Below are 27,374 nucleotides of genomic sequence, written 5' to 3'. Positions count from 1 at the left end.
TCCAAGTTACCAACCAACAAGTTAGATCTGAACAAAATCTTGGATTTTCTTAAACGAGCCTTGGAGAGCACCCGTAGAAGAACTCTAGAAGGCTAGAAAATGGAAGTGGACAAAGATGCATGACCTAAACCTCATGTATAACTGACGATGCGCATCAAGGGGGTGCATATATAAGAAATGATCCATATTGCATGCATTCAAAAGGTATTAAAAAACAACTATATTACAAGGTAATAAAAGGAATCCCTTTCCTTAAGAAATTTATGGCTTTTTCTCAAATTGTAATAACAAAACCCCTTTTATAAATCTAATCTTTTAAATTTCACTAAATAAACTAACCCTTTGTAATGTGCGCAAGTCCTTGTTTGAGCACATTCCAACCCACCACTGTAAAACTCAAAAGTCACATCCACCTGTTCAACACTATACTTTTATGCCACTCACTTGAATGACTAGAAATCTCAAAGCACATGACCATCTTGGAGTTTCGATACCATGCATGACTTACTTGCTCATGTTAGTATCAAGTAGGCATAAGTCAAGCTAGTTAGTTGATCTTTTTAAGTAGTGTGATTTATTTATTAGAAGAGTTAGATAGGAGGAGTTAATAATAGCCTTAGTTCATAGTTAGCCTAAGTTAATCCAGTTAATATAATTTAGTTATAACATACATATAGTGGCAATAATAAGGACAAACTACTTTTTCGTGTGTGTGGGAACCATAACTATGATCAGCCCTTCCTTTGTCATCCTCCACAATGCCACATCACCCGCCTATCGTCATGGCCACCATAGGAATTGACGTCGTCTCTTACACCGTGCATGAGTTTCGTCTTCTTCTCACGGTCAAGTTGACACGTCACCATCTCAACAGCATGACTGCCACGATCTCCTCATCCCCTCGTGATATGTGTCGCCTATGGCCACTTGGCACTGGTTGACTGGAGAAGACAGGCATGCCTGCCAGCCAGCCAAGCCACGTGACCATCCCCCCCCCCCCCCCTTCCTTTATAATAGGGCGGCTTGGGGCAGGTGGTTGTGCCGCCAGGCTAATAAGAGGAGAGAGGTGCATGAGCACCTTTTATAGGCAATCATGTCTCTCTCTTTACAAATATATTTTTTGAGTTGTGCAGGTAGACTCCTCGCTAGACACACACAATGTTTTTGGGGTTCAACTCCCTTTGAGTTTATCTTCCTTACCACCTTTTGTAGGTTTGATATGTGCAACCATAAATATATGGTCACAAATGAATATGTATGACCTTTGTAGACTATAGCATCAATACTTTTCTAAACTTGATAAGATGTGAAAATCTTATGAGTCTTTCCTATTAATAATGAGGACTTAAAACAATAGTATGAGCCTTTTGAGTCTAATTAAACAATTTGGGCAATGCTAAGATCCACAACCTAAACTTGACATGAAATACTTAAAACCATTTCAGCCTTTGAAACCCAAGAACATATGTTTAGAGAACACTGAGATCCATAGCCTAAGCTTTACACCAAATACTAATGATCAAATACCTTTTAAAATGGACTTCATTGTCTTCTTCCCACACATATGCAAGTTTGCTCATTAGTGAGCGATCTCCACTTCTTGGATCTATCGAGCACACAAGTTTTGCAGAGCCAATCATCCCAATCATTAGTCTCCATGTTAAAACAACACCCCTTCCTTTTTCACATTCAACTATTCGACCAAGTTTGTGTGTAACTCACCTTGGTTGGATGTGCTTAGTTAATGTAATAAAGGATGCAATGAGCTAGAGCTAACGTGTGGAACCCATCACCTTCAAGGAAAGTTGTCAACTTAATCAATCTAGAGCATCAACGCAAATAGCAAACAATTTGGAATTGAATTATCAATATAGTAGTCAAAGACCGTCAACGTCTTGCAAGATTAAGGGAGCTAGACATATACTAAAGTATTATTTTAACAAGTGGTGGGCCAAGACTTTGTGTACATTGACATGTCCAAGCTTGTGACTGTGAATACAATATGTATGATGAAGAGTCGAGGATAATTTCCTCTATAGTTTATAAACATGGTTCATGGCATCCCTTATCATTACATTTCAAGATAGCTCTACTAAAGAAACACTCGCATTTTCAATTTGCATTTTTGCAAAGATCTTGAAGTTACTTGTCCATGGAGGATGTGAAACATATAGATTACGCATAATAGACTAGACTATATATTTCACAAAGTCATTTTATGGTACTCTTTCACATGATTTTGCAAGTCTCTCTCTCTCTCTCTCTCTCTCTCTCTCTCTCTCTCTCTCTCTCTCTCTCTCTCTCTCAAAGATAACACAAGCATGAGGACCACAAGGTTGTACACACATGAATAGCCTTTTCCATTATCTCATATTCTTTTTATTCAATAGTCATACAATTTCCACCCTTTTTGGGCATCCAACCTACATTACTAGCCTCTTGACCATGCTTGCATTGCATGCACTTTGGAATTTAACTTGACTTACTTGTCTTTAACAAAAAACAATTACAACTTTTATGGAAGTGAGTCCGGCCCTCGATTTTGCATTGATAGAAGTTCCAGAAACAATTTAATGCTCATTATTTGCAATTCTTGTTCTTACTTTATTGAGAGGGTTAACATTTATAAATCTTCATATTTTACTAGTATTTACGAGCTTTTGTAATAACTTTAATTACAAATTTTGATCACTCTTGTGAGAATGCGGGATCTAGAGCATGGCATAACCGGAAGCTATGGAGGATGGAAGGAGAAGTGTAGACTCATGATGGAATGGACACTGTTTGTTACACAAGTGAATTAGGTTCCAAGATTGAGACTTGGACTCATAAACACAATCTTGTGTATGTGGACAATGACATTGACACTTTACTGAAATGAAAAGAGTACTATCATTGCATTAAGAAAGGAAGCAAGTACAATGCTTTATAGGAAAGTAGGAAACTGCAGTAGGCACCATTGTGCATATGGGATAAGTTAGCCTGCATGTCCTTGACCCTGAGACTCCATACAAAGAGGCTGTTTGAGTGTGATTGCTGATTCTCAACACCCCTCCTCAATCACAACTAGGAAAGGCACAAAGTGTGTAGAGGCTGTAATGAGAACCACCTGCAAAGTGTGGGCATACCACAAACATGGCAAAACACCAGAGGCTGTCGCGGAAAAAGCTAAGTGTGGGTACCATAAACATGGAGGACATCCAGAGGCTGTAACAGGGGCCTCACAAAGTGTACAGGGACTGTAATGCCAAGTTACATAAGGAGTTTACAAAGCTTATGGCAGGAAGAATTAGGGCAAGGAAGTACAAGGCTTTTAAAACAGTCTGTCAGAATTATGAGAGTACAAGGACTGATGAGTCTTGTCCTTCCGATCCTGGTGGTCTTCATCTTCATCTTCTTCTTCCTTTGCTCCATTTTCTTCTTCTTCTTTGACTGCGACTAGATAGGCCTTTTGGGATCTCTTTCTTGCGTGGCAGAACTTCTCGGTGTGTCCGGTCCTTTTGCAGAAGTCATAAAAGAGCTGATCCTTCTTGTCTTTGTACCTGTTGCCAACATATAATGCATGCTCATCTCTAGAGGTACTTGGTTCTTCTTTAGTTTTTTAGCTTCTTTTCTTCTTCTAACAGTGATGCCTGGATATCAACAAGTTCAGGATTTGGCATGTTGATTAAAGTTGTTGATACATTATTATATTCAGGAGGCAAGCTCTTAAGTAGAACACCGATGCAAACATCTTCATCCATTTTAATGTTGATTCCTGCAAGTTGGGTTAGGAGTCCTTCCATGTAATTAAGATGTGTGGCAAGTGATGTGCTGGACTTCATTTCAAGCCTGAAGAATTCAATTAGGAGACCATACTTTGATGATTTAGATTGTGCACCGAACAGGGTGTCAAGTCTTTTCCATGTATCCTGTGAGGTCTCACAGTTATCCACGTGATGGATATAACTGTCGTCTAGCTCCAATTTGATAATGGCCTGGGCTCTGTCATCATTCTTTTGCCAAGTAGTTGCAAGGTCCGCGTCCCGAGGTTTCTTCTCTTTGCCATTTGTGATGGCCCAGAGACCCTTCTTCATCAGGATGAGCTTGATGCGGGTTTGCCAAGTGTGGAATCCAACTCCTTTGAATCGAGCATTTGGAGAGTCTTTGCCCATGTTAGATTTACGGGAACAGTAGCAAATCAACTTCAGACTTTATTAGATTTGAGCAACAGAAGAATTGATTGAGAGACACAAGTGCTAAAAAGCACTAACTGAGTGTCAATGAATACCAAATCTGCAAAGGTCTTTTACTCCAAGTCTTTTACTCCAAGTTATCTTCCCCTTCTTGATTTGATGCTGATGCCTTCAGATCTGAGTGACAGTACTTAAATGAACTTCAGAGAGTAAAAATATCTTCTATGTAATTGAAATGAGTAGCAAGAGTAATGCTACTCTTCATGAGAAGCATCCACTTAAAGACTTCATGTTGATTCTTGTGCTATGATTTCTCACTTCCCTTGCTGATTTGAATGAGGCACTGAGTAGATCAGAGTTGCAAATTATTGGTTGAGCCCAAAGGAATGAGAAATTGAATAGGCTTATGAGCTTTGGTTCAAGGGCTATGGCTTCCCTTTAGGGTTTGCAGGGTGCAGCCTGGTTTTTCAGCTCGTGCAGTTCGTGGACGTAACCATTTTGCACAAGACTTGATGGGAAGGAAGCTTGGGTAATGAGCTTCAATTGCCCTATGGACACGGACCAAATCACAGCATGCAGAGGCAGCGCGAACTGTACGACCAGAATATGGCGCAGAATGGGCAGCGACTTTCAATTTGTGCAATGCTGAAGCTAGGATTTACCAATGTCGGCCTTTGATGTGACAAGGAGCTGCGCTAGGACCATAGGAAAGTTTCTCCAGAAGGAAGCGTGGGGAAATATGGGCTGTAGAAGTAGATCAAGAAGCTCCAAGTGAGCTGGGTACTGTCTGGCTATGGCAGACAAGAGTGAGGATGAAGTATGAAGTTGGAAATAGAGTCATACACCAATCTTGAGCTGTCCAGAGATGAAGAGGAGCTGAAAGAGCAGAGAGGAGACCTGAGACATGCTAAGCCATGCTCAGCTGTGCTCTGATACCATGTGAGAATGCGGGATCTAGAGCATGGCATAACCGGAAGCTATGGAGGATGGAAGGAGAAGTGTAGACTCATGATGGAATGGACACTGTTTGTTACACAAGTGAATTAGGTTCCAAGATTGAGACTTGGACTCATAAACACAATCTTGTGTATGTGGACAATGACATTGACACTTTACTGAAATGAAAAGAGTACTATCATTGCATTAAGAAAGGAAGCAAGTACAATGCTTTATAGGAAAGTAGGAAACTGCAGTAGGCACCATTGTGCATATGGGATAAGTTAGCCTGCATGTCCTTGACCCTGAGACTCCATACAAAGAGGCTGTTTGAGTGTGATTGCTAATTCTCAACAACTCTCAGGGTTAGCTATATTCTAATAGGTGGAGCCATGTAAGGGCAAATAAAAGGTTACTCGAAAGGAGACTCGAGAATAGAACCTTAGATTGTGGGGCATCACCTTGCTAGCCAACATAGAGTCTATCAATGTATACATAACCAATGACCATGTTTCCAAGGGCTAGAAATATATCATGATGATAAAGCAAGATATGACATTGAACCAATGTTAGATCACTATGCATGTATAATTAATCTTCTTACAAGATCAGCTTACATTCCTAATGCAAAAAGGTTCCTTGCAAGCATGCAGTCTTCCCATCAAGCATAATCTTGATGGCTATACTTAGTGCTTGTAATAGCTATGGAATTTTTCAAATTCTTGTCCAAATCAATGAAGAAGGCCACACACATCTTGATAGCAAAGATGTATTTAGTTGCTAGTAGCATATGGAGTGGTACAAGCAAAATAGAGAACATAAGGAATCATGCAAGGGTGAAGAAAAAGCTAGGTAGTATACCAATTGAGGCAAGTGAAAGGTTGCATGAGTTTATTGCGAGCTCCAATCAATTCAAGTATATAACAAATTTATTGGAAGCATTGAGTCTCCATATCAAATATGATGGGTATATTCCCAATATGGACTTCAAAGCAAAACATACACTTATTGGAAATAAAGCAATAGCACCCAAGTTTGTAGATAATTCTTCATATTTTATTGGTGCTACTAACACTACAAGCTTTTGCAATAACTTTAATAATAGATTTTTATCACTCTTAAGGTTAGTAATATTCAAGCAATAACATGGGGGAGGGGGAGTGGGGAGGTGAAAAAACATGACAAACACTTATCAGTTATGTATAGCACTTCACAATCTCTATCAAAGTTGACATATGTAGTTAGAATGGTGTTGTTGTATACGCCTATCTCTAATGCTGAGAACTAATCAAAGTAGAGTCATCAAACCCATGAATATTTGCAATATAGCAAAAACCTTGTAAATTGCTTATGAAATGTAATCAGGGAACATAAACAAAAGGTAATGATTATTACAATTACAATCAAGTTATAAATAACATCTAAGTCAACACACACACACACACACACACACACACACACACACACACACACACACACACACACACACACACACACACACACACACACACACACACACACACACACACACACACACACACACACACACACACACACACACACACACACACACACACACACACACACACACACACACACACACACACACACACACACACACACACACACACACACACACACACACACACACACACACACACACACACACACACACACACACACACACACACACACACACACACACACACACGGCTTTTAAGGAAGCTCAAACCTCAATGGCAATCGATTTGATTCTAGACAACTATTTTTCTTGTTGGCCTTATAGATTCACACACACACATACACATAGCCTACTTTTTTTAAGGCTATAATTCACAAAAACTTGAAATATGAAATGAAAGGTTGATTTGATTTGTTGTAGCCAATTTTTTAACTTCTTATCCTCACATAGAGAGAGACAATCAGAGAGCTAGAGACAAAGATAAAATCACATGACTAGCCAAAATTAGAGATGACTAAGAAAAAGACAAAGAGATAGAAGTTCATGCAAGAAATAAGTTACATATGACTATCTCTAAAATATTTGGAATGGAAAAATTTTAATTAAAAAACAAAATTTGAATATGAAAACTTATTATTCTTATCTCATACGTCAAGAAAAAGTTGTTAGTCAAAGTGATCGCTACGACCATTGGGCAGGCCAAAAATGTATGTCCAAATTGCTTGATTTACATGTTTTGTAATGTGTTTTATGTGTCTTATTATAATTAACCGATCACCCCGTCTCTTCACTTGAAGGTAGTGTATTGTAGAGCCATCTAGCTGTGGGACCTTCCACAACTCATGCACAAGCCCAACTACCTGGGCCCTAATTTGCATATTTAAGAAGAGTCCAACAAGAATTACATATGTTTCACAATAACATTTTTCTTGAACACTTAAGTTCACCAAGACTAAGACTTAGGGCAATTATAGACTAGGGTGTCAAACATTTGGGCTAACCTTTGTCCACCAAAATAAAATTCAAATTGTATGCTTTTATATCCAAATGTCTTATTCGTAAAGTGGTGGCTTTTAGATCCATAGGTTTAAGGTTCAATAGCCTCCACCACATCTTAATGAAAAAGTGTGTGAATTCATTGGTTAAGCTCAACACATATGTTTTTGGTCAATGGGTCAAAGACACCCGAAAATATGGTGGGCCCATATGGGGAAGCATTGTCCACATCAATCTTGACTTTCACAATTCTTTGGACAGGTTTGAATGCCAAAAGCTCTTTTTTCGCAATGAATCTAAACATGTTTGAATGCAAGAACCTCTTTTTTTGTAATATGATTAGTTGGCTTGAGGAGGGAAAATATTGGGTGTCCTAGTGTGTAATAGGCCTTAGATTGGATTCACAAAAGTTTGGACAAAGGAAATGTTAAGGGGCGTGCAGTTGATGTGCAAAACAGTAATATGTTCAAAGAAGTGTCCACTTGGTAAAATGCATTTTTTTGCTACGTCTTAAAAGCCCTGTGCCCATGAATCTTCGATATTACTATTTTCGTTTGGACCACTATGAATCGGGCCTTAAGATGGTTACACACCAAATGGCAGATGCCCACTTTGCAAGTATTAACCAATCAAAGTATTTCTTTAAGTGTTGGGCATCCACAATCCTTTACACGCTAGAGAGGACATGACTTGTTGTTTATCTTCTAAAGAGTTGAACTCCCCGACACACTTTTGAACGGGGAGTTTCCCTCACCTAGTTTGTAAAGTGACGGACAAAGGTGCACTTTTTGCATTTGCAACCAATAAAAAAATTATAAACATATACTATTTTACTTTTTTATTTATATATGTGTGTGTGTGTGTGTGTGTGTGTGTGTGTGTGTGTGTGTGTGTGTGTATATATATATATATATATATATATATATATTGCAAGAAGATTTAAAGATGTATTAATATAAAACATAAAGTTTACAGCTGGTTAAGGGAGTGCTGCTTCAAAACTGGGAAGCTACCATTGCTTAGGTGGACAGTTAGACAGCTTTACAAAACCAACAGACCATAGCAGGTCTTAAGCATCAGATGTGTAAATCCTAATAGACTTAAGTCATTGTTCAGCCTTCTTCTTGATATCCAACAGTATGGCTGCCAAGTCCATAGTGGAAGCTGAAATCTCCAGCCCCTCCTTCAAATTGTCCTCATGCTGCTTGAGAATGGTTCCTGTGTCTTTCTCAGCCTAAAAAAAAAGATCAAATTTAAGGCCATGTATAGGATCCACATCAGTATTTTCAAACATTTTCTTGTTCCTACTTATCCAAATGTTCCACAGGTAATAACTTCTGATCCAATTCCAAATTGGGGGAGGGAGACCATATATTTCCCCCAGTAACACCTCCTTCCAAGTGAGTTCAGTGGGGTGATACTTGAAGACAAGGACCTGCAGAAAACACTAGATGTTAGCATTTTTAGTACAGTTAAGGAATATGTGTGAGATTGATTCTACCTGCTGGCCACACCTTATGCAAAGTCCATTCCCTAGACCAGCTTTGAGTGCTCTCTCATTAGTCCAAAGACTTTTGAGGGTAATGAGCCACATAAGACAAGACATCTTTGGTTGGATTGAGGGAGCCCAAATGTTACAAAACCTGCCCAATTAATATGCCATCTGTTATTCAGTTTATTACAGAGCGGAGCATTGCTTTCTATTAGGTCGGGAAGGGGTAGAAGAGGTTTGTCCCCCAACAAATGGATTCCCTTGTGATTGAAGTGGTGGTTGAGATTACTCATTACAAGCATGTTAGATCCGCACAAAAGTACCCTTTTAGTTAACAGATCCAGTTCCTGTCTTTTTAGTTTGAATTTCTGTTTTAGTTGTGTTCCAGTCATCCACCTTTTAAGGGTTGGATCCCAAATGTCACTCCAGCTTCTAATTCCTTTCTTGAAGAGCTTGTAGGCTAAGTTTAGCTGATTGTCTGGAATGGCTCCCTTAAAGAAGCTGAACCAGATGGAGTCTTTGGAACACTAGGGTAGGGTGTGATTGGGGTGGGGAGAGGGGATTAATAGGTTTTTATACTTGAACCAAGCCTCCCAGAGTCCTTTTGCCAAAGGCGAGCAATCTTTAGGTTTTAGATTGACAGGACAAATAGTTATTATTAGTGGGTCTAGGCCTTTCCATTTCGGACAGCCCTTTACCTGAAATTTGCCAGTGGCTGCCTTGATTAGAGTTATCTAGTCCTCTTCTTTCCTTATGATGCTTCTTGCTATCCATTTGGCTGCCAGTTTGTCAGCCAGAATACTAGGATTGGGAAGACCAAGACCTCTTGATTTCTTAGGTGTAGTGCATATAGCCCAAGACACTTTAGGTTAAAGTGTACTTTGAAATTTTCCCCATCCCCACTCCACAAAAAATTTCTCCCTAGTTGCTCCACTTGCTTCATTCCTGCCTTAGATGGTTTCCAGCAAGCCAAAAAGTAGATTGTGGATGGAATTAGTATGTGTTTAAGAACCATACATCTTCCTACCATATTGAGTTGCAGCCCCTTCCATTTGTCAAAATTTCCCCTGATTTTTTCCAAAACCCAATCCCATCTTTGTTTCATTGAAATTCCAAAGCCCATGGGTATGCCTAGAAGTCTGAAAACTTTACCTGTTTCCAGCTCCTTGCACCCTGCAGCAGCCAGGAGCCAACTAGGACAAGGACTGATTAGTGTTTTAATTCCTGTTTTGTTAGGATTGATCACAGAGCCATAAGCCTTGCAAAAGGTTTGGAAGCAGTTCCAAAAGGCCACTAATGAGACTGGATCATTATTTACCATGCTATTTGTATCATCAGCAAACTGGTTGAGAACCATGTCTTTGTTGTTGGGGAGTTTAATACCTTTAATGTTGCCCTTATCAATCTCAGCTTGAATGAGCCACCCTAGTGCATCAACTGCAATGGCAAACAGAAGGGGAGCAAGAGGGCAACCCTGCCTGATGGATCTCCTCAAGGGAAAAGAATCAGTCATCTCCCCATTAATGGCAATTCTTGTGGAAGCATTACCAAACAGAGTACTATCATACTTGATGAACTTTCTCCCCAGCCCCATATCATGGAGGGATTGAAGGATAAAATCCCATTCTAACCTATCATAAGCTTTGTCAAAATCAATCTTGAAGAACACAAAATCTTGGTTGGATTTTTGGGCATGTTCAATGCCTTCCCATAGGGCAATTATTGAGTCTAGGATATATCTCCCTTTAATAAACCCCTTTTGTTCTTTTCTTATCCAATGATCTAGTTGGTCAGATATCCTTCTAGCTATGGTTTTAGCAAAGACCTTATATGTTGATGTGAGACATGTGATGGGTCTCCAATTAGCTAGGAGGTCTTTATCATCTCTCTTATGGATTAGCTTGACTACCCCTTCATTGATTATGTGAGGCAAGGCTCCAAATTTTAGGGATTCTCTCCATACCATGAGAAGGGGGGGAATAAGAAAGTCTTTGAATTCTTTGAAGAATTCATTCGGAAGGCCATCAAGCCCTGGGCTTTTCCTTGATGCTAGAGAGTCAATGGTGTCACTAATCTCAATAGCCGAAAGCTCCCCATCTAGAATCTTAGCCAAACTTGGAGGGACAACTTTCCTCCTAACCATCGCTATCTTAGCCTTGGCAGTTGTCTCTTCTTGTGAGCTCTCTCTAGAGGAGCTAAACATTTTAGAGAAGAATTCCTTGGCTATAAGGAGATTCTCACCATTGTTTTGGGCCTGTGTGCCATCTTCCCTTCTCAGCAACGGGACGGAGTCTCTATCCTTTTTTTTTAAAGGACTTGGAACATGTCTCTGGTGGGTTTATCTGCTTTGCCAGCCCACCATTGCCTAGTGAAGAGTTGTATGTCCATAGCTTCTTTTTCTTCAGTAGATCTAAGTTCTTGTTTGATTCTTACTAGGTCAGGTTGCAGTTGGGTCTCCCCAGCTTCTATCCTGATCTCCAAGGATTTATACACTGAGTATTGTCTAGCTCTATGATCCCTAGTCTGCTGAACTTTTTTATTTTTGACATCCCTAAAAAAATGTTGAGTGTCTTTAATGGCTCTAGCCCATGAATGAGCTGGGGAGACTGTTTGCCAGAAGGCCATTGTCCAGATTTCTTTGATAGAGTCCCTAACTGTTTTGTTTTGGAATAATCTGGGGTCAGTATGAAACCAGTCAGCTCTTATTATTTGGGATGAGTTAGAGAGGGCCAACTGAATAGGCTTATGGTCAGACATGACTAAGTTATCTAGAGCTTTAACTTTGAGATTGACATAGGAGGCCAGCAGACCTGCAGATATGTAAAATCTATCAAGTCTAGCCTTTCGTAAATAGGTTCCACTTTGATTGTTACTCCAAGTAAATCCTAGTTGTTCACTTACATCCGTGAGCCCATGATAGGCTTTAGTTACCAGCCACTTACACTTTCAGTTCCTGCAATACATGTACCTTTTTCCAAATACCTGTCTTTTGTTGTTTCGACCATATTGAAGTCACCTGCAATAATAATGGGGCAATTGATGACCTGAAATGAATCCCATAGCCTGCATCTTTCAGAAGAAGTATTAGGGGCATAAATTGAACAACAAATTCATCCTGATTTTTAAAAAGGACTGCCACCTAGTGATTCTTTGAATCTATCATTGCCTTACATATTTGATCCTTAATTTTGATGGAGACACTTATGCATGTCCCCCCTCTCCTATTGGTGTGGTTTGTCATGAAACATACATACTCCCTAGACACTGATTGCAGATTCTTTAGAAGAGGGGGACCTGTTGTTCTCCATGTTGCCCAATAGGTCCAAGATGCCCTTGGCCTACATGTTGCGCAAAGAGTCCATTGAACAATGGATTACCCACTATTTTACCAAAGGCCCTTTGTAAAGAACCCACCATGCCAGGATCATGATGGTAGAGAGAAGGGGGTGTCATCTGCATGATAGGCAAGGACATGTGCCAAACTGTGGCACAGTATGAGAAGAGTTCTGGGCCAGCATCCCCAGAGACAAAGTCACCTCCGCACATACCCTGATGCGCGACACGAGAGAAGACAGAGAGCCCACAATCTACCTTGAGTGCCTCCCTCACGCATGCAACCCGTCCCGTCACAGGTTTCTGCAAACCATAACCCTCGGCCAAAAGGCCAAAGAGCGAGCGCGCGAGAGGTGAGAGGCGAGAGCGCGCGAGAGGCAGAAACCAGCTAAAACTTCAATTAGCAGCCTTTCACACAAGGCACTGTTCACACTTAGGCTTGGTACACACACCAAAATATATATTTTCAATATGTAAAAGTTTTGTGCCAACCAGTGGTGTGCTTCGTGCTATAAAACCGACGGTCGAAATGTTATCGCAGCCGCTAGGTTGGAATTTCCATTCATGCATGACTGGAAGAAGAAGAAAGAGACCAAATCTTAGCGAATTGCGTATATGGCAGGTCGTTTATACTGGCTGTTCGCAGCTAACTGCATCAATCGAAGGGCAGGGGTGGAGTTATTTCAAATCATTAAGCAGCCATTCAGCAAGGATATTGCAGTGATCGCAGATAGGGCACATCAGTATCATCTCAAATCAGTAAGTGGCCATTCAATTCAAGGATATTGCAGTAATGGCAGATGCTAAGTAAGCAGCCATTTAATTCAAGGATATTACAGTTATGGCAGATAGGGCACATCAGTATCGTCTCAAATCAGTAAGCAGCCATTCAATTCAAGGATATTGCAGTAATGGCAGATAGGGCACATCATTATCATTTATCTTCACTGCAAGCAACCTGTTGGCGATGGTACATGACGTACCACTGACAGAGCTTTGCCAGCATAATTTCTATCACTTGTCATCATTGTCACAAGGAACTGGCTTTCAGCGCAAAATGAAATGGAAGCTTCCTTTTAGCTTCAATGGAGGCCATTTGTCTGCTGACAGGACAGTATGCACATTGCATTACGATCATATGGATTTCCAGGGGTCTCGGGGCCAGATACAAGTGGGATCCCTGGCTGGAATTGAGATGGAAACTTTCTTTTAGCTTCAATGGAGGCCATTTGTCTGCTGACAAGAGAGTATGCACCTTGCATTACAATCGTATGGATTTCCAGGGGTCTCAGGGCCAGATACATATGGGATCCCTGGCTGGAAGAGTTCAATTCGGAATCAATTGGTACTCACAAGAGAGGAGCAGAAACAGGAGGAAGGTGGAGTGCCTTTTGATGTGAAGAAGAGTAATAAAGTGCACAAGGAAGCAGTATGTGAGGAAAATGTGTCGAGCAGAGAGGCTTGCAGTCGGTATTTTGTAGCATTGCTGAAGGCTTGTGCTTATCAAAAGGACCTGGAAAAAGGCCGCAGATTACATGCGGAGGTCGTTGGACAGGGTTTCCTGGAGTCTGACATTTTTATTGGCAGCTCTTTGGTCAATCTGTATGCAAAATGTGGACAGCTTCAAGAAGCACAGAAGTTGCTACACAAGCTTCCAGTAAGAAATGTGGTCTGTTGGAATGCCCTTGTTGCAGGATATGCCCAGCATGGACATGGTAAGGAAGCACTGAACTGCTTTAAGCAGATGCAGCTTGAGGGTATCACTCCAAATGCTGTCACCTTTGTCTGCACCTTAAAAGCTTGTGGTAGCTTAGGAGCCAGAGACAAGGGCCAACAGATACATGCTACCATTGCAAGAGAAGGGTGGATTGAAAGAAATATCTATGTGGGAAATGCACTTGTTGATATGTATGCCAAGTGTGGCTTGCTTGAAACAGCTCAAGAAGTATTTGAAAATCTGCCGTTTCGAGATGCTGTCTCCTGGAGTACTTTAATTGCAGGATATGCAGACAGTGGATGTGGTGAAGAAGCGCTGATTTGTTTTGAACAAATGCAACGTGAAGGCATCTTGCCAAGTGCAGTCACACTCACATCTACCTTGAAAGCTTGCGGCATGATTGGAGCAATAGATAAGGGCCAAATATTGCATGCTGAGATAGCTGGAAGTGGGATGCTTGAAAAAGATCTTGTTCTTGGCACTGCTTTGGTTGATATGTACACCAAATGTGGGTTGCTTACAAAAGCCCAAGAAGTATTTGACAAGATTCCAGTTAGAGATATCGTTTTGTGGAATACCTTACTTGCAGCATATGCCAAAAGTGGCTCCCTTGCTGAAGCCCAAATTTTTTTCAACAAGCTTCCAGTTAGAGATGTAGTCTCATGGAGTGCATTAATTGCAGGCTACGCACAACGTGGGTATGGTGAGACAGCATTGTGCTGTCTAGAACAGATGAAACTTGAAGGTGTAGCTCCAGATGCTGTAACCTATGTTTCCAGCTTGAAAGCATGTGGCACTATAGGAGCCGCAAACACAGGCTTGAGTTTACATGCTGAAATAGCCCAGAAAGGGTTGCTGGAGAAAGACAACGTTTTAGGCAGTGCATTAGTTGATATGTATACCAAATGTGGCTTGCTTGAAAGTGCGCGAGAAGTTTTTGACAGGTTTCCATGTAGAGATACTTTGTCATGGAATGTACTAATTGGGGGATATGCCCAGCTTGGACAGGTTGAAAGTGTGTTTGATGCTTTGAACATAATGAAACGAGAAGGTATAAAACCAGATGAAGCCACATTCATCAGTGTGCTGAATGCTTGCAGCCATACAGGCTCAGTCAGTAAGGGCCAGATGTGTTTTGAGAGCATGACCAATGACTATGACATCATACCAAATCTTGAGCACAAGACTTGCATAATTGATCTTCTTGGCCGTGCAGGTCAAATAGATGAGGCAGTAGCAATGATTAAGAATATGTGCTGCTATGCTGATCTTGTAGTTTGGCATGTTTTGTTGGCTGCCTGTCGAAAGTGGAGCAATCTAGAAATAGGAAGACAGGCCTTCGAACATGCACTGCAATTGAATGAGATGGATTCTACAGCTTACTTTTGTATATCAAATATTTTCTTAGACGCTGGCATGCTGGAGGATGCAAACAAGGTGAGACTTTGAAAATGAAAGAAAGTTCAAAAGGAGTAAGGTGACTGTCATGGGACTTAATATAGATGCTATACACTGAAAGCCATTGCAAATGCATGACATGTAGAAGATCTCTCCATAAGAATAATAGAGGGCTCCAAAGCTGAGTATGTCTCAGTAATTGCTGTTCAGAATAAACCTTTACTGGAAATGAAGGTATATCCTTTTGACGAACTTCTGGAGTGATTATCAAGCAAGTACATTATCTTTGCTTCTGGGGCAATGGAGAAAAAGGAAACTGTATGTTTCTAGGGGACCTGCTAGGGAACTTGGTCCCTTGCATGGGCATGCATCTTCAACTAGAAAAAGGAGGGGGAAACGAGACCAAGGCCAGGGGCATAATGCTTTTGCTCTAATGTTCCTTGATCCATTTGTGCTACTTATAATGTATTGGTGTGAAGGATAAGAGAATGGTTTTATGCATCTCAATCTGGTGCTCAGATAGTGTATTCATACCCTGAACTCCCACCAAATAGTAATAGCTCCATTCATAAGGTCATCTCTACACAATGAAAATTGAATCCCATAGTTTGCAATACTAATGTGGAGGCATTCTTATCCATCTCGTTCACTCAATTATGGACAAGTATGTCATTAATTAGAGACTTGGACACCTTACAAATACCATGTGTAATAGGTATATTGATAAGATTGTGCTTTATAAAAGACATCTTTAAATAAACTTGTGAACAGCTTAAGCTGGGCAAGTGACAGCACGGGGGATGTGGAAAAAAGATCTAAACCACATGGAGTCCTCCATGCACCATAGATGATAGTTTGGTCACCAGTGAAGGGAGTGGTTTTATGTACCACTCTTTGAAGTTAATGTTGTCCCAAGGCACATGGTGAGAGAATGAAAGGAATGAAAGGAGCTGGCAAAAAGGAGCCATGCTGGTTATCCACATTATACAATGTTGAAAGTCATATAATTCCTTGAATGTCGAAAGCATCCAGAATAGCCTTTGGAGATGTCCCAAATTGAACTGCATTGTCGAGGGATGTGATCATGCACTCAAGGAGGTTGATGTATATGCACAAAACAACGAGCAATGTGTTGTCCATTTATGATCTACAAGAGACAATAAGTTTGTTTGCATTAATGTCTCTGAAATGTAGGTCATTATGTCGTGGAATGCAAAATTGAACATCAATTAGGTCTACCTCTACAAAAATTTAGCCAATGCAAAGAGCACATGTGTTCCTCTTCTAATTGAGGAAGTAATGTTGTCACTCTTGGTCATACCTTCCACAATTATGAAGTAGTATTTAAAAGGTTACCTTTAAAAAAGGTCTCTTCTGGTCTGGGCAGTATAGCACAGAATCTATCTCTCGTCCTTCCTCAGGTCAACACCATATTGGCTCCCATCATGGAGCCGACATCCCTCTCTGGGTACCATCATGAGCTAGGAATGGCTGGCTCCTTACATAGAGCTTACGGAAACATAGTTGGTAATCCTCTTCAACGGGCTGTCTGCACAATACATCAACCATGGATCCCATGGGCTTTGGGGAAGAGGGGAAACCGTCAATCAGTTGGGAGGAGGAGAACGATGGGCATTTGGAGTTGGAACAAACAACCTGGGAGCATTGAAGACCAATTGATAAGAGGTGGTGGAGGAAGGCCGATCGGTCAAGGGGAGAGCATCAAAGAAACTGTGGGGGCTCACCACCATGCAACTCCTCGACATCAGCAGGGCGCTCCTCAGCGAAGCCAATATCAGATTGCGCAAGGACACCAAACTGGCCAACCCGACTCCATCCCCATCCCCAGCTCGTCCTAAGAAGGCGGCGTGCCAGAAAACTCTGAATCAAGTGTTCCAAGTAACAAGTTTCCTCTTACCAGTATGTTATTGAATTGATGATTCGTAATAAGCCTTATCAGGCAAGGGCACTAATAGGCCTGGTCGAATTTCTGATATCCTTGGCTAAAACAAATTGGGAACCCCTTGGTTGTAAATGCCTAATAATGCATTATCTTCCCAATAATTACTTCTTCTTCCTCTTTGAGAGTGAGCAAATAGCTATGACTCTCCTAAGCTATGGATAATGGATGCTTACGAGCTCTCCCGTGTCGCTATTTAAAGGGATTCCAGATTTTGTAAACCGACATGTGTTCCTCCTGTACGGGTCAGATATCCAAATTTGACATTGGATCTATATCCTTTCCTCAAGATGCTTGCTACCCCACTAGGTAAATCCAAGATGGCATCCTCAACTCCTGGCAATTTCTCATACTAAGGGGAACTTCATTAAGGACCAGCTTATCCTTTGTCAGAATCTCCCTAATGCCTATTTCAAATGCTTGAAAACAAGGCATTTTATCACAAACTACCCAGAATGGAAATCTCAAGAAGCCACCTCGAAAAAACAAGAGGCGATCCCCCCCAAAAACTGAGAACCCCAAGATGATGGGTTTCAACTAGTGAACACGAAGGGGAGTAATAAAATTAAAGGTCAATCAGCCAATAAACCTAATAATAATAATAAGGGAAAAGCTCAAATAGATATGCAGCTCCATTGATGAACTTGATGGTGAAATGTATAGCACTTAGGGGATGGGGGAACCAAGCAAAACTAAGGAAAACAATCCCTTTGAGTTAGACAATGATGAGGTGATTGTGGAAGAAACATAATTAGAAAACAAGGGAGAAAACACAAAAACTAATGAAAATCTAAACATAAATATCAACAAACAAAATGAGGATGTAGAATTCACTCACAATGAGGAAGAGGAATTGCCAAAAAAGAAGCTGATATTCCCCTCGATCCTCTATCAGTAGAGTAGGCAACCCAAAAAAAGAAGGGGATAGTTCACAACAGTCCAAGAGAAGATACTCAAAAAGTGGGAAACAATAAAAGCAACCCACTTGGGTAGGGGGAAATACTCACAAAGGAAGGGAAAAGCAAAAAAAACTAAAATATCCAAATGTATAAGCTCAACATTATCTCATATAATACCAAAGGGCTCAGTGTATGGATGACTATCGCTTGAGCATAGGTTGAACAACTTCGGCTTAGATGTAAAAGGAGCACCTAAGATCGCCAATTCATAGACCAAGAACTACGGGACACAAAATGACAATGTGCCTAGCGGGGTAATATTATCAGGTCCCTCTCGTTGGGAAATATGGGCGCATGGGAGGCTCTCAGTCCTCATCATCAGTCCTCGTTAGACAGATTTTTTTTCTATGAATCTTATACCCAAAGACCCTAAGAGGGCAGTGACAATAAGGAAATGGCTAAGAATTGATGCCATCTTCCCTTATGTCATTTGCCTACAAGAAATAAAGACTACAAATTTACTAATCTACAAGAATCTATAAGTAATCTCTAAAGACTTTGACTAGCGCACAACCAAGCATAACAAGAGGAGGGGAGATGCATGTATTGGAATCCCCCACAAACTTAAAGATAAGATGTTTAAAGTGACTATAGATAGTGATAATAATTGGGTGATAGCCCATTTTAAGAGCCCAAATAAGTTTGTTGTGATACCTTGTTAGGGGTAAGGGTGTCTATGCCTACACCACCCTATATTACTTTACACACCCTAACTGCACACTTGTACATTGCAAGTAGCGGGCACCCATCACTATCACTTTATTTTTTATTATTTCAGTGACTATTGAATAAGGAAAGGCTGGTCACACATTGTGACTATTGGAGTTCCCACATACGGTGTCTCTCTCTCTTGGTCTCTTGCTCCATCCACCATAGCTATTGCTTTGCTTTTTCTTCCACGTGTGCTTTCACTCAAGTTCTATATTTCAATTGATATCAGAGCCAACCATTCGAGAAGCTTCTTCTTCATTTGCTTCAGCTTAAATTCAAATACCTATAGCTTGAGGGTTTTCATGGCAACCATGGCTTCAATACCCTGAGGTATGCATTGACTTGAATCATCTCTCAGTTTGCTTCCCCTTGCTCTAGCTTGTTACATAGGTTCTCCAAGTCCTTTCTAGCCGTGCGAAGTGAGTCTTAAGCTCAATCAATACACATAGTGGGTAATAGCAGGCAGTGTGAAGTGAGTCTTAAGCTCAACCAGTATAGTGGGTAATAGCAGGCAGTGTGAATTGTGTCTATTGTGCTACCCTATTTCCTTGTCAATTTGTACTCTTGCTCTAGCTCCTGGACACTCTATGGTACTTGGACACCCTTTGGCAGCTCCCCGGCATTGGCATTTACTAAGCATCATTTGTGAGCTCCCCAACCTTTGTCATTGTTGTAATATATAGCAGATCTATTGTATAGTATATATAGGTTTGGGACAGTTCTATTTCAGGGTCTAGAGCTCATTCATGCTTCTACCGATGCCCGTATGCACATGTATTGATGCCAAATCACTTGTGGATATTTTGAAGTTCCTTTATGATTCATTTGAATTTGCATTAGCTCAGTTTTGACAGGGTATTCACGGTTGTACATTGTTTGGACAACAAGCTTTTGAAGTGGGAAGGTTATGCCTATCGAGGCTTGATATTCGGGTATGCCACTTGCATATATTGATGTCTAACATTGATACTTGGACTTGGATATGATTATGGATTGTTTTACCACTCAGATTTGAGCTACATTACACTTATCTCTATCAACAAGATTCAGTTATGTATACATGTTTATTGGTTATGTACTAAGCTTCTCTACTCTTTGCTTAGTCAATTGTGTATTTGACAGAACTTTGCACTTGATCTTGAGATCTCTTACATATACGATGTCTATGCCTCTCGGATGTATTGGTTATTGAATCTCTTGAGTTTATGATAGATTTTAGTACTGGTTGTATGTCTATTCACTACTAGTTGCTCTTATATATAAAAATTGGTACCTAGATATTATACTTTGGTAGTTTATTGTACCTAGACATTGTACTTTGGTAGTTTATTGCTTGCAGTTGGTGGATGATAACTCTCTACTTTGGTATTCCCCCTTGTTTTGCACTTGGTTTGGCTGAGTTTTGGGGCTGATTTGCAATCATTTACAATAGCATGTCCTCTTGGATTTTTACATTGCTATACTATCATTATGGTTGTTTTTTGAATGATAGTGCTATTTTCAATACTGAAAATCTTGATGACACTAATCTCAAATATTGAAAGCCGTAGGTATACTAGGTACTAGCTCAAAAGAAGTAGGTTAATCCCTTGAAAACCAAGAGTGTAAAGCCCGAAGGCATTGAACAAGATACTTGGGATGAGTTGGATGAGCTATGTAAATCCACTCTTATATTATCATTGTCTAAACATGTTTATTTTAATGTTGTGGCACTTGAGGATAATGCTTGGCAATTATGAAAAAAGATATGCAATATTTATGATAAGCAAAGTCTTGCTTCACAGATGTATTGGTTGAAACAGCTCATGGACCTTTGCATGAAGGGTGGGACTAGTATTTCCATGCATTTGAATGAGTTTCACTTAATTTTCAGCTAGTTGACTCCGCACGACATTGAGTTTAAGGATAATCTCCCTCCCTTATTCTCGCTTGTAACACTTTTTGAGTCATGGGACACTTTTCATACTGCCACGTGTGCTAATATGCCTAAAGATAGTTTGAAACTCCAGGATGTTGAGGGTGCCTTACTCACTGAGGAGGTAAATAGAAAGAATGTAAATATAGCCCATACTTCTCATGCATTGATTGTTAGGGATAGACATGATGGTGAGAGTAGTAATGATCGCTATGGTAGAGACTCACAAAGGTCTTAGTTTTGCAGGCAATGCCATAGTAAGTCTTGCGGTCGTAAGGCCTCTCTTACATGTCATTACTATGGGAAGAAGGGTCACATTCAATTGTAGTGCTGTAAGATGCATGGTGATAAGCACAAAGAGAAAGGCAAGGGCAAAGTGTAAGAAAAATCTAATAATCACAGCATTGTCCCTTGTAAGTCCATTATAAAGATTGAAGAGATAAATGTAGTGCAGCTTGAGTTAGATAATGAATACATCTTAGTAGCTTCCTCTCTTAATGCTTCTCAATTTGATAGATGCTTCGTCTACATATTCTCAATGTTGGTTGCTTGATTCAGGGGCCTCTTTTCATGTTACCCTGCATAGGGATTAGTTTCAGTCCTATCACAATATGAATTTTGTTAGACTAGGAAATGACTTGGCATTGGATATTGTTGGTATTGGGGATGTACATCTATTGTTTTCTTCAAGCAGCTCTTTTACTCTACATAATGTACGTCATATACTGACTTCGACCAAAAGCCTTCTATTGATTGGACAAATGGATAATGCTTGCTACTACATATCTTTTGGTGATTGCACATGGAAGATTACCCATGGGAATCTTGTTTTTGCTCGAGGTACCAAGGTTGGTAGTCTCTATCCTTAATTTGCATAGAAACATCAAACCAAAAATGGAAATGGGGAACAAGGACGCAGAAGATGATAGGGATGCCAAACCTAGGGAATAGAGATGTGGGAACATGAATTGCATTAAAAATTAAAAATTATTTTTAAAAATTAATATTTCACTCATTATTCATGTGGAGTGTTAAAGCCAAGATATGTAATCCACAAGGACAAATCATTTTAACTTTAAAGATATCACACATCATTCTAAAACTAGTAACATAAATTGAATTATAACTTTCAAGGCTTAAGAGTGAAGCTAGTTGATTATAAGACACATAAAACATATGCCATAAAACAATGAACAATAAAGTAAGTTCAAAGAACTTGGAACATGACCAAAACTTAAAAATATTACAAATATGAAGTTTAATATGTAGACTGAAGCAAAATGTGGCATGTCCAAATAGCCCAAAGGGCAACTGCAAAACTGCAAATACAAATATAATGCCAGTATGGCACAATGGCCCAAGTGTCATCGAAGTGCTAGCCTCATGATCATGTGTACCATGAACGACTACATCTCCCTCAACATCAGCATGTATCTCCTCTTCTTATTGCATCTCCCAATTTGTGAATGGATTGGGCTTTGTTGTCATACTACTATATACTATCCTTTAAATTAGCACTAAAAAACACTTGATCGTTTGCTATCTCCACACTAAGACGGTTCTTCTTCTTTGAAGTAATGCGAGCATATTTACTCCACAATCGCTCCAAACAAGAGGAGCTAACTAACTAACTCAAAATATAGATAGCTACTTATTGCAACTCAGGACCATTTGAAACATATTCCTCCCACCACAAAGCTGCCCCATGTTGTAGCGATCCTCTTGTGCATCCCCACAACTAAAAGAACCTCAAAAGGTCCTATAACATGAAAGCTGCTCTCTGATCTTTCGTCTAATATCACGATCAAGTATTGGACGAGACAATATAAGTCTCCATGCACCAACTCAGTGTCATTCTCTTTACCCCTACCCTAGAACTCAAAATCCACAAGAAATGCAGCTACATGCATGGGTGAGCTATAAGAGTTCATCTCATCACAATTAAATGGTGTATATTCTCATATGCCTCATCATGTGGTAGCAACTCTTACAACATTTCATTCAACCTACTCATAGTCGCGTATACCTTACCAATGCAAGGTTGCATAGCATCCATGACTCTCAATAAATGCACAATAGGGGATACCATAGCATCTATCCACTCTACGTCATCCCCAAAAGTTGAATTATTTGCTTTCTCCAAGCATAAGATACCTATAGGAGTATCTGCCAATGTTGATGAGATAAACTCATAATTAAGAAATAACTACCTCAATGAACCACTACATTCTCTCAATCTGCCTAGCATCAAGAAGTTAAAGGCAAACCTAGTATCAGAGTACTTTAAAAACATCATTGACACTAGAGACAATTGATGGCAAAGAAATCGGTGATTTAAACAAAGCTAACCATTTGAGCTCATTACTTTATGATAGGTGCAATCCATGACAAGTTACCAATATCCTTCAGTAGGTTATTCAAGCAATGAGCCATAAAATATGAAACTATGATATGCAAATAGTATCCCTAGACGATAGCACCTACCACCCTATTTGCAGGCTCTCCATGTGCAATAAATCCCATAGCATAATCTGGGCCAACAAGCTCAATACTTGTAACCCACTTTGGTACAAGTATATTTGCAGACTTTCCTATCCCTGATGCATCATGAGAAGATAGATAATGCATCTTCCCATAGGAACACGTGGCCATGCCATGAATGGACCACCTTTGTGTATGACTCCAACAATTAGTAATCACTGAAACTCCATTTTTAGCCCATAAGCGCTTTCTAATCACTATTTCTTGCTCAACAAGAAGGTGCTTCTCCTTGATGAGCAAAGAGATTTGTAAGGCCTCTGATGATGGAGGCACGTATGAAGGACCATATTCACCAATCTTCTTGCACATCAATTTAATACTTTGATCTAGCTTTACAAAACTGCATGTGGTCATGATTAAAAAAACAAGCCATTGATGTATCCATCTCTTCCTTCTTTTTTTGGATCCTAGCTAGCATCAAGTGTGCTTTGTCTACATACAACATGCAACACTCTTAATGCCATGGCTAATCATTATCCATGGCTTGACACATGATTACCCTTAGCATAGTTCATACCTTAGTCTTGGATATTTCCTATGTGAGTAGACTTTAGATACCTCATGAAGTATAGTTAGGTATTCTATCTCAAGCATGGCCTCAAGAGGAGTTATGTATCTTTCATTCCGGATGATCACAACTGTATGTATAATGGGATTCTTTGATGATATGTGATACTTAACAATTGGTGCCATGCTCTGTCTCTGTTTTCTGTCATATTCAAGTTCTATTATCTGATTTCTATCTATGCTTTTGCTGTTATGATTGCTCTAGAATAATGTATTCTCATAGTTCTGTGTCATTATTTTTGAGTTTTAGGTTATTTGCATGATATAGTATGATTCACTTTCGGCATTTCTTTTAGTAGTTTGTTGTATTCTTGTATGAGGTATTACAATCCTATTATGCATTCCACATAGATTAGTGGCTATAACACTGATGCAAAGCCTACACAGTAGGTGTAGAGGTAGCACTTTTTGATACTGATCTTGCTCTAGACACATCTAATGAGAATGGTGTCACAAAAGTTGTAGGGTTAACTACAACATGTCGTGGTCTAAACGCAAGATAAGCTTCTTGACGTGCTACACAGTCACAAAGCTCCCTTCGCTTTTCCAAGGCCACATTAGAACAAAGTTGCACCTCTGAATTTGGCTCGTGTAGGAGATGAGCTTGAACCTAATTATGCATAAGAGGAAACAAGCGGTGATTGGTACTCCATATTGGCATATTCTAATATTTAAGAAACTTTAAGTTAAAATTAATGAAAATTCAAAATAAAAATGCTCCACCTTGTTTGCTCCACTAGTTTGCTTGTAAAGGAGGCAAAGCTTGCATAACCATGGTCGAAATCCTCCACCACTCAATGGGCGGTCTGCATTTACCTCTTGCCACTCTCTTTTTCTCTTCTAGATCTGAGGCTACCTTCTTCTTCAAATTTTCTATGTCTTCTTGATACCTTCGGACCTCTCTTCTCTTGTTGCTTCTAACATCTCTATGGCATCATGGATGTTTTCCATCTCCCCTTGCAGCTCTTCGTATAACACTACTAGCTCTTCATTCAGTCATTGCATGCTCATGAGAGCCTGTGTTTCTTCAGCAAGCTTTGCTTGGCATCTTTCTTCTTCTCCTTCCTTGGCCTTGAGCTCCTCCTTTAGCCCATTTATTTCTCTTTGACACATGGCCACTTCGCTGGTTTTTTCTAGTTGAAAGGCTACCAATCTCCTTTTCAGCCTCTAATTCAACAACATCTATTTTCTTCTCTTCTTTTGCTCTCTCAAGTTGTGATAGAAGTTCCTTAACATAGTCGTCATAGTTTTGGATGACGATAGTGCGATGGGGGTAGTGGTTGTGGATGTTTCAATTCTCTATTTTTTAGGATCCTACCTCGACTCATCATTTGCTCTGCTACCGGTCTCTTCATCCTTGTCGCGATAACTTTTTCACCTCCCTCCTGGGCCATTTCTTTATTGACCAAGAATTGCACCCAAGCCGCCATGATGTTGCTGGCATCAGCTTTAGGTGTAGAGCCTTGGGTGGTTGTGGTTGGCACTATGTTGGCTGGAAGTGGGTGCAACAAACCTTTACCCTTGCCCTCCGTAACTGGCGATGCTAAAGCTTCTAGCACTTGGGTGCTAGAATGTGGGCCTTCGTCTCTGGGTGGGCTCATGGCAACCAGCTCTTCTTCCCTTGAGTGCCGCTCTATGGACATATGTGTTGCTAAAGCTATGTCCTCCTCTTCCTTCCTCCTTGGCTCTTTGTCTTCTTCATTAGCTTTTCTCTCTCTCCTCTTTCACCTCCCTAGACTCCCTTTGGGCCTTGAGGTAGTCAAATATTTATTTCTTCCTTCTCTCTTCTTTTGCCTTCCCTTTGGGGGTTTTCTTCTTAGAATTTTTGGCCCCTCCACGTTTCCTACTCCCATTCTTTGTTGCTCACGGTTCTCTCACTAGACCATTCCTACTCTTGGTGGAGAGGGAACCTATCTGGTGTCTCACCAACTCCTTCATTGTCTTGTGCTTCCCTCAATGCCTCTCTGATGATGACCATCAAGACCCCTCCAAATCCAATGGTCAAGGCCTAGACGATGACTTTTTCCTTGCCTTGGAGGCCAGAGACTCACCTCTCGCCCCTGGTCTTCCAACTGTGGCCAGTGCTTTTGCTGAAGTTTCTATTGTCTTTCACATGAAGCCGTTCAGGTTTACTTCGTCTAGGGATTTGGCTGCAATGCTTTCCAACATAGGTACGTTGATCCAACTCATCAGTGCATTGTACCTATGATTGGAAAACAAGGCATGGACCATCTTCGCTTGCAACTAGACTTCTAGATTTAGGATGTCGGCAAGATTGATGCCAACATTGGTGTGGACCAAAATCTTATCCATTCCCAACATATCATACACATCTCTTCTAGGCTGTCTCTCGACTTTATTGGGTAGGCCCAACGCTCTCTCCACCAACTCAGGGCTCAGCTCAGACCTCCACCTGGCAAGTTTCCTTTTCTTGATGAATAGTCAGGATGCCGCCGTTCTATTGAAGGTTCGGAGGAATTTCACACACTTTTCATAATGCCTACTACTTCTATAGATTGCATTTCTTTACTATCTATTTTATGTCTTGTTCTTCCATGGCCACATCCTCCAAGTTTAGGACATGCTTGAACTTGAACTAGTTGAAGGCCCTCGTCTCTACTAAGAGGCCATACTTTGCTTGCTCTTCCTCTGAGAATGGTAGCTTGCTAGTTTTCTCCTGTCCTGCCATTGTAGGTGCCTATCATATAGCTATAGCTCACCATTAGTGTTCTTTAAAACAATTTCTTGTAGAAAGACATGTAGAAAATGGTTGTGTACTCGTGGAAAATTGAAATGCTTAAATAGAGAAATAAAAATTTCCTTTAAACAATCCATGCATTCCACAAAAAAATTATGACACTTTTCCTCACTCATAAGTTGATTTTTTATCTGTTTGGGCGTTGATTGAGGTTTAAGGTTTGTTTTTATGTTCCACACCTTATCCCCTCCCCCTTGGGAGATGAGAAGAATCCTTCCTAGGATTTGATGGGTTAAGGGCGTCCAACGCATGCTCATGGTGCTTCACTTTCGCATGAGCCAAGTGTATAAGTTTGGCTTGTACTCCATATTAGCATAGTAGTCCATGTTAAAAGGTCAAATTCTTACATGAGTGATGTAGATGAGGACATCCATTAGGAAATCACCAAAGTCTATTCTACTAGCAATGTGTAACTCCTTCTTTGTCAAAATGTGATCTAAGTAGGGGTGATGCA

The 27,374-nt window shown here is 40.3% G+C and overlaps 1 protein-coding gene across 1 annotated transcript; it reads left to right on the top strand.

The window, feature by feature from the left end:
• Positions 1 to 12,901: 12,901 nt before the first annotated feature.
• LOC148013559 (pentatricopeptide repeat-containing protein At2g13600-like) lies at positions 12,902 to 16,081 on the top strand. Its single transcript, XM_087668230.1, has one exon. The coding sequence runs from the start codon at positions 13,644 to 13,646 to the stop codon at positions 15,558 to 15,560; it is 1,917 nt and encodes a 638-aa protein (XP_087524356.1). The 5' UTR covers positions 12,902 to 13,643; the 3' UTR covers positions 15,561 to 16,081.
• The last annotated feature ends 11,293 nt before the right edge of the window (positions 16,082 to 27,374 follow it).

The sequence above is a fragment of the Lygodium microphyllum genome, chromosome 26 (genome assembly GCF_053477565.2).
Source record: "Lygodium microphyllum isolate KBCC chromosome 26, Lygodium_microphyllum_v1.1.10, whole genome shotgun sequence".
Taxonomy (NCBI): Eukaryota; Viridiplantae; Streptophyta; class Polypodiopsida; order Schizaeales; family Lygodiaceae; genus Lygodium; species Lygodium microphyllum.
Note: the sequence above shows the minus strand (reverse complement) of the source record. Positions and strands in the feature narration are given on the sequence as shown.